Raw genomic sequence first — 8488 nt, forward strand, 5'->3', positions numbered from 1 at the left:
AAATCCCTAGATTCTTGTTTCTTTGACCAATTTTCTTGATTCCAACGATTTAGTTGGTCTGATGAATAAGAACTAGAATCTGTAAGCTGGTAGGATTGATTCAAGGATTCTTGATGGAGGCATGCTCTGATACCATTAATACAACATAGGTATGATGCACTGCAGGCTAGGCTGCTTAAGTTAACTATTGGGTTATTCGAGTTAACCCACAAACCCGAAACCTGACCATAGTAATAATAATTCGGGTAACCTAAATAACCCGATTAATACTTTTTGACCTTATTTAACCATAGCGTAATTAGCTTATGCCGGTTTAGGTCGGGTTGATTGGATTCGTGCATTTTGGACACCTTGAGGAATCATTGTGTAATCATATCCACCTGTATGCTATAATACTAATTTCATAACCCGAAATTAACAACATTCCCATCTTTGGATATCTTATGTAGTTAGTTCTTACTTTGGCATGGATCATACTTCTACTTTACTTATCATTTTCTATTATGATAATTCATATTATCATGCTCCATGAAAATCAATCACACACTTATATATGTGTTTGCTTCAAGTTTTTAATTTATTGTTTATGAAGGGAATTAATATCATAAAAGAAACTGTAGGCATGTTACACAACCCATATCAAACCTATTTATCACTCCCAAAAATGGTGAACATTAGAGACAAAATCAAGGAAACCCTAACGATGACCTGTTAAACTTCATAAAAACCTGCTTCTCGGATCAACAACCGACTCAGTCCGGAGCTTTGGTTGGTTCTAACGATGACCTGTTAACAGAAATCTTTCTCCGTGAGCCTGTTAAATCCATTTTTCGATTCAAATCTGTTTGTAAACACTGGCGATGGCTTTTGAGTGGTAGGCATTTCACCCTCTTGTATGACAGCCTTTCGAAATCTCATCGTCTTTTTTTTCACGATATGTATATTCCGTCTGATGTTGAAAACCCTGGTTCACGTCCTTTTCGTCGCCGTGATGTATGCTTTGATCCTTGTGGTATCAAAATCATGCAATCTTGTAATGGATTACTGCTTTGTTGTAGCAAACAGGGATACGAAAGTGATTGGAAGTATTATGTATTCAATCCCAGCACTAAGCAATTTGCAATCATCCCATCCGTCCCGGAAGGTGACAGTGCTAGTGGAACTTAATTACCATTTCATGGCTCTGGCATTTCATCATACTGAATGTGCTCACTACAAAGTTGTTTGTATTCGCAGTGTAGACTCTAGTCCGCACCGGTTTCGTATTCGAATCTACTCATCTGATACAGGGAAATGGAAGATTTTTAATGAATCTTTTTCCGCACATGTTATGCTCTTTAGCAAAGGATTTGTTTACTGGAATGGAGCTATTCACTGGCCTCCTGGTTATGAGACCCACTTGTACTTTAAAATCGAGGCTGAACAATTGCGAGCATTCCCCTTTCCGGTGGAGATGACTCCTTCCGAAACATCCACAAGGTACTTTGGGGAATCTAGAGGTCATTTGCATTTAATAGTGACTAATCGTGGCGTAGACGCCGCTTTACACTTCAACGTATATGAGATGTTGAGCGATCATTCGGGGTGGTTTGTCAAGCATCACGTACAACTTGATGAATTTCCGGCTGCTTTTCCGGAGTTGGTCTTCTGTGTACCAGGTTTTTATTATTATGTTGAAGTCATTGATGTTGTTCGAGGTGAAAAAGAAGAAGATACATTCTTGGTATTGAAAATATTCAAGAAAATAATAAAGTACAATGTTTATCGCAAGAGTTTTCAGCAGATATTCAGTTTCCGCAGGGACTTATGTTTCGGATGGTATGAAGCTCATCGGCATATCACAACTTATTCTTCTTTCTAGATATTTTTCGTTATTAATTAAGGCGTGTTTTAAAAAATTAGTTGACACTGACTAGTTTAATTTGGATATTTAGTTCTATGAGAGAAAACCTTATCCATTTCTTTCTTACATTTGAAAGTAGCTCTTTGCAACATTTTGATTTTCCATAATTTTTGAGCTATGATAGTTCAGCAGTAACAACACGAAATCAACATTGGTAAGTTTCTTATGGTTTGTTTACAGTTCATTTAGTTTTGTTGCACACAATTTTGTTGTGGTGTTCTTTGCATTCGAACCTTAATATGATTGGAACAGTATTTCCATGGGGCGACATTGCGACAAGTCATTTCTGGCTTCTTCAACTTGTCTGAAACCCGGGCGTTTTTGTTTTTTTGTCTTGTTATCTATGTCATCAAAAGTAAATTTAGCATTTTATCTATGTCTTGTTATTTATGTTCTGTTCTGTTGCCAATTTGAAACCAACATGCTGTTGTATCTGTCGTTTTGTTTTAAATTTTAAATAATGCATTTATACTTTTATTTCTTGAAAGTTTCAAGATTCATTTTATCCACACAGGATTATTGGAAGTAGTGTAGTTCAAGGGTAACTCAGTTTTTCTCACACGGATTCTGATTATGTGAGGTCGAACTCATCAAATTTGGATAATCAGGCCAGTTGACGATGTAAGAAATACGATAATTAATGTGTAAATCCATGCGACTATACTTAGTTGTAAGCAATTGGTTGTTTAATGATGTTTCTATCCGATTCATCATTTAGGTATAGAAAAAAAAGAAACAATCAACGAAGAAAATAAGAAAAAACACATTGATAAATAAAAAAGACACGATGATCTTTTTTTCTATACATTGTGTCTTTTTCGAGTCTTTTTTTGTGAACGAGAAAGACGAAAACATTTTTGTGTTTTTACAATATTTTGTTTTTTTATTAAATTTTAAGTTATGATTTTTTTATTAATTTTTCATTATCTTTTAGGTGTGTTTTTTTGCTATAAATTCTTCTCATGCTTTTCATTTTTGTCCCCTTTGTAGAATAACAAATTTCAAATTTGGGCTGTTTATATTGATTTTATAGGCATAGAGCGGTTGGGTGACAATGAACAAACTGGACAATGGGCTGTTTAATTTGCTTCAGTTTTGTTAAAAATAATTTTAAGGAGCACATTAGAATTCGATCATCACGTGGGGCTGTAGTCTTGTAGTAATGCTAGCTGGACTGAACTAGAATTGGGTTCATTTCAATTAGGCTTAGCTAAACTTGAATATAATATTATAAATAAGAATACATACAACTTTTTTCCACAACTTTAAAGATATTAAAACTTGGGATCCTAAGAGTACAAACATACTTAAGCATATACTTCAAACGGTTAGGATACATCCTATAAAGCTTAAGTTACCAACCCTACTAACGCTATAAATGTCGGTACAAACAGTCCACATGTATAACAAATTAACAGTCCATATGTGAGAAGAAAAATGAAAGTAGAATAGAGAAATCAGTGTACAAATTTCAACTTAGTGATGGTCATTCTTAACACGCACATGATTGTTTATTTCATATAACAAGTTCAAGTTTTAAATTAATTAATTGTTTCTGAAATCAATTGCATGTATATATATATATATATATGGGATGGTTCAAGAGAGAAATAATATTATTGCAATAAATGAATATGGGCCACTAGTTTTGTTTTAAGTTTTAAATGCTTAAAGCTAAATAAAGAAAGTATTAATAATTCTCTTTGTTCAATTAATATAACTAATAAACCATAATACTTATCTACTTAATTAATATAACTAATTAAATTATTATAATTGAAAAATATTAAGAACTCATTTATTTTTATAACTTATTTTTTGTGTCTTAAATTTTTATCCTACACAAGTATTATTTATTCATACATTAAAAAAATTTTCTATCCAAAACTAATTTCTTCCAACTCAATATATTAATATCTATCAAAACATACTTGCATTATAATGAATAATACCAAAAAACTATTTTACATGTGTTTGCATTAAAAATCAACAAAAAATATACAACCTACACAAAAACGTATAATCTACATTTGTTCTAAGAATAAGACAACATATGACCTACACACGAAAAACATATAACCTGCACATAAAATTTATTATCAATGAAATACACACGCACACAAAAACATATAACCTGCACACAAAAAACATATAACCTACGCACGGAAATTTTATCTTACACAAATACAATTTATTCATACATTAATTTCTTTTTATTCAAAACCAATTTATTCAAACTAAACATATCAAATATCCATCAACACGTAGTTACATTGTGATGAATAATACAAATAACTATCTTACACATGTTTGCATTAAATATCAATAAATAATATACAATATACACAAAAACATATAACTTACACTTGTTCTAAGAATAAAAAACATATAACCTACATACGAAAAACATATAACCTACGCATGTGTAGGATATATGTATATTTGTGTAGTTTATATAATTGTTGATGTCGAATTACATATGTAAGTTGTATGCTTTTTATATGTTGTACGTTATTATCGCACAAAACAAGTGTAGGTTATATAACTTTGTGTAGGTTGTATATTTATTGTTTACATTTAATTGACACATTTGTATGATATTTTTTTATTATTATTTATGACAATAATTTTTCTAGGCGTATCAATTGAAAAATTATATATATTATATTTTGATATTTAGTATTAAAAAACATGCTAATAAATTGAGTGGAAATTATTTTTTTAATATAAAGAATAGCATTATATAAATAAATTATATTTATGTTGAATAAAATGAAAAATGTGTAAATAAAAAATAAAATAAAGTAGTGTTTTTATCTTTTTAATTATTATAGCTAAATTAGTTAGATATATTAATTAGAGAGAAATTTATTATGATTATATTAATTGTATTAATTGGAGAGAGATAGTGCATTTATTGTTGCATTTATATCTTAAAATAAAACTAGTGGCTCATATTCATTTCTCTCATTTCTTGCAATAATTTGATTTCTTTCTTGAACTTAAACCTATATATATATATATATATATATATATATATATATATATATATATATATGGGGTAATCTCACACCCTAAATATTGAAATCTGATAAGAAAGAGTGTCATTTGTATATTTCTCACTCCCAATAAATGGACCTTATAGCCAAAATCAAGGAAACCCTAAACTTCATACAAACTTATTTCTCACAGGCTTCCATAGAAGCTTCCGATTATCAACCAACTCAGTCCGGAGCTTTGGTCGGTTCCAGTGATGATCTTTTAACCGAAATCCTTCTACGGCTCCCAGTCACTTCCATCTTTCGCTTCAAATCTGTGTGTAAACATTGGCTATGGCTTTTGGGTGATAAGCATTTCACCCTCTTGTATGATAGCCTTTCAAAAACCCCTGGTTTTTTTATTCCCGCCTTTTATATTCCCAGTAAATTTATTCCGTTTGATGTTAAAAACCCTAGCCCTCCTCCTTTTTGTAGTCTCAACTTGTACTTTGATCTTCGAGATATCAAAATCATGCAATCTTGTAATGGATTACTGCTTTGTTGTAGCCAACAAGGAGACATGGGTAATTGTAAATATTACGTATTCAATCCCACCACCAAACAATCTGGAATCATCCCATCGCTCCCGGAAGGTGACAATATTTGTAGAACTATCTGTTTCATGGGTCTGGCATTTCACCAAACAGATTGTGTTCATTACAAAATTGTTTGTGTTTGTTGTTTAAAGTCCTACCCCAATCCCAAGCATCAAATTCAAATCTACTCATCTGATACAGGGAAATGGAGGATTTCAGTTGAATCATTCTATGTATATTTTTCTTCCTCTAGGTATGGAGTATACTGGAACGGAGCTATTCACTGGGATCATGATCCTTGTGACAAAAATCACCTGTATTTTGAAATCGAGGCTGAACAGTTGCAAACCTTCCCCTTGCCGGTGGAGATGACGTCCCCCGGAGCATTCACTATGTACTTTGGGGAATCTAGAGGTCATCTGCATTTAATAGTGAATAATGATCGAACAGATAACCGTTTACACTTCAACGTGAATGAGATGTTGAGTGATCATTCGGGTTGGTTTGTCAAGTATCAAGTTCAACTTGATGAACTTCCGCATGCTTTCCCAAAGATGAAAAACCCATTCGGTTATGATTTCTCAGTTCTTGATGTGGTAAAAGGTGAAGAAGAAGATACATTTATGGTGGTGATAACTCCTGGGAAAATGGTAAAGTACAATCTTTATCACAAGGCCTTTGAGCAGATATTTAGTTTCCCTTGCGTCTTTCATTATGAATGGCATGATGTTCATCGCTATATCACAAACTTGTCTTCGTTCTAGATTTTTTTCGTTACTAGACGTGCTTTATTAAATTTTAGTTGATATTGACTAATTAAATTAGAATAATTACATGTAATTCAAAAACCTTTTATATTTCTGTTTTACATTTGAAATTTGTTATCCGAAGTATCGTACTAATGTGTTATGGGTGAACCACTAAACCCTTGAGTGTGGGCTCAAAAGCAATATAGACCCAATCACCGAATAATTCTAAACAACATTAATGAACCAAAAGCAACAAAGCGAAACATTTAAACATTTTTAGACACATTTTACATAACATTTAAACATTTAGTTTTCATGATTTCATCACATATCACACATTAATTAGTCATACTCATACCTCATAAAAAAAATTTTAAAAAATACTTTTCTTATGAATAATAATAAATTAATAATACTTGGTATTGAAGTAATAAGTTTACTTAAGGAACAAGTAATTAATTAAACCAAAAGTTACGTGAAGTCAAATATGATCCAGCCCACCTCCTCTTATTCATTCCAATATATATTCACTTTTGGCCTACGAATTAAACCCTACGATCTCCAAATCATGGTTAATACAAGAGGAGGCAAAATCAAGAAGACCGGCTTCTCGCAGGCTTCCATGAATGATTCCGATCATCAATCTACTGAATCAGGAGCTGCTATTGGTTCTAACGATGACCTTTTAACCGAAATCCTTCTCCGCCTCCCTATTGCCTCCGTCCTTCGTTTCAAATCTGTTTCCAAACACTGGCTATGGCTTTTGACTGACAGTCGTTTCATCAACCGGTATGACAAACTTTCAAAATCTCCAGGTTTTTTTGCTAGAGGAATATATGTTCCGTTTGATCCTCAAGACCGAAACGGAACGCTCCTTTTATTTGTGAACGCATCGTGCAATCTTGTAATGGATTATTTCTTTGCCATAGTAGCGATCCTCATAAATATTGCGTATTAAATCCCACCACCAAGCAAGTTGCAACTATCCCGAGTTGTAATGGATTTGTCCAGGCTACGAGTCTGGTATTTCATCCAACAGAATGTGTTCACTACAAAGTTATTTGTGTTTGTAGGTTAACACTAGAGGAGTTTCAAATTCTGATCTACTCATCCGAATTTTTTTTTGAAAGAGGGGCCAAAATACAAGGGTAAATCACAAGGGGGGCTGGAATTATTTTTTTTTTCAAAAGAGGGGTCACCTCCATTTGTAATGGTGGGGAGTTTTATACATAATAGGGGTGTCAGGTGAGTGTCAGGTACGAGGTTATGCCCTCCATTTGTAATGGCGGTGAGTTTGAAAAAGTGGTCTCCCCTCCATTTGTAATGGTGTGGACTGTAAAAAGGTACTCCCCTCCTTTTGTAATGGCGGGCAGTATGAAAAAGGTATCTCCCCTCCATTTGTAATGGAGGGGAGTCTGAAATAAAGTACAGTTCCTTTTAAATCACATTTACATCGAGACATCTACCATATTTATTTATACCAACCGTTTCATTTCTTACTGCATGCACATCTAATATTTTCTGCATGCACCAACCTTCATCCAACATTTAATCTATATATTTACATGCTTTGGACAACCATACCATCACAACAATCCCATAATTTTTGTTCTTTGTTTATTTTCCTCCAAAGCCAGCAACCTACATGCTTTGTTTATTTTCCTCCAAAGCCAGCAATCACATATTTTTTTTAGATCATAACCAAAACCAAAAATGTTTTCTCCGTTTTTTGTTCAGCTATTTTTGGATGGTGAGGTATCATACGAAAACGGAGTTATTTCGTGTGATAATTATACTAGAAACACTACCGTTATTATTCAACAAAAACTTTCATATGTTGAATTTTTGGATTTGATTTTCTCCATCTTAAGGTTCAAAAAGAATTTTACAGTTTAAAATTGAAGTTATATTATACTCATCTAGGCTATTCTCAATCATCCGAAATATTTAGCGACCCTAGTCTCGAAGTGTTGTATTTTTTAGCGGTCAACGAGGGTAACTTTCACCCTAACATTTACGCTCATATTGAGCCAATGGTGCCATTCACACAATCCAGTTGTATGGATCTCATGCGTGGTTTTTCTTCTGTGTATGAGGCTCCCCAACAAACAGCTCATTCTTATAATGGGTTTATGAACCCACATGAACTTGAAGCCGGCCCATCTTCCAACGTTCATGACATGGCTAACGCCGATGTTAACTTTGAATTTGAATCTGAATCCGAATCAGATGTTGAGCAAGCCAGTGATGAAGAATCAGAAC

At 33.1% G+C, this 8488-nt stretch overlaps 1 protein-coding gene and 1 pseudogene across 1 annotated transcript; both read left to right on the forward strand.

Moving 5' to 3' along the window:
• Positions 1-678: 678 nt before the first annotated feature.
• Positions 679-1903, forward strand: LOC143615064 (F-box protein At5g07610-like; annotated as a pseudogene).
• Positions 1904-4959: 3056 nt separating this feature from the next.
• Positions 4960-6421, forward strand: LOC143615062 (F-box protein At5g07610-like). The gene has a single exon (XM_077088308.1). The coding sequence runs from the start codon at positions 5036-5038 to the stop codon at positions 6239-6241; it is 1206 nt and encodes a 401-aa protein (XP_076944423.1). The 5' UTR covers positions 4960-5035; the 3' UTR covers positions 6242-6421.
• Positions 6422-8488: the final 2067 nt, after the last annotated feature.

This window comes from Bidens hawaiensis, unplaced genomic scaffold (assembly GCF_021521415.1).
Source record: "Bidens hawaiensis isolate Kalapana, Puna unplaced genomic scaffold, B.hawaiensis_p1.1 tig00041779_1, whole genome shotgun sequence".
NCBI lineage: Eukaryota > Viridiplantae > Streptophyta > Magnoliopsida > Asterales > Asteraceae > Bidens > Bidens hawaiensis.

Bases quoted from the DNA above. Each gene is read 5' to 3' on its own strand.
- LOC143615062 (XM_077088308.1), top strand. From the start codon at position 5,036: ATGGACCTTATAGCCAAAATCAAGGAAACCCTAAACTTCATACAAACT.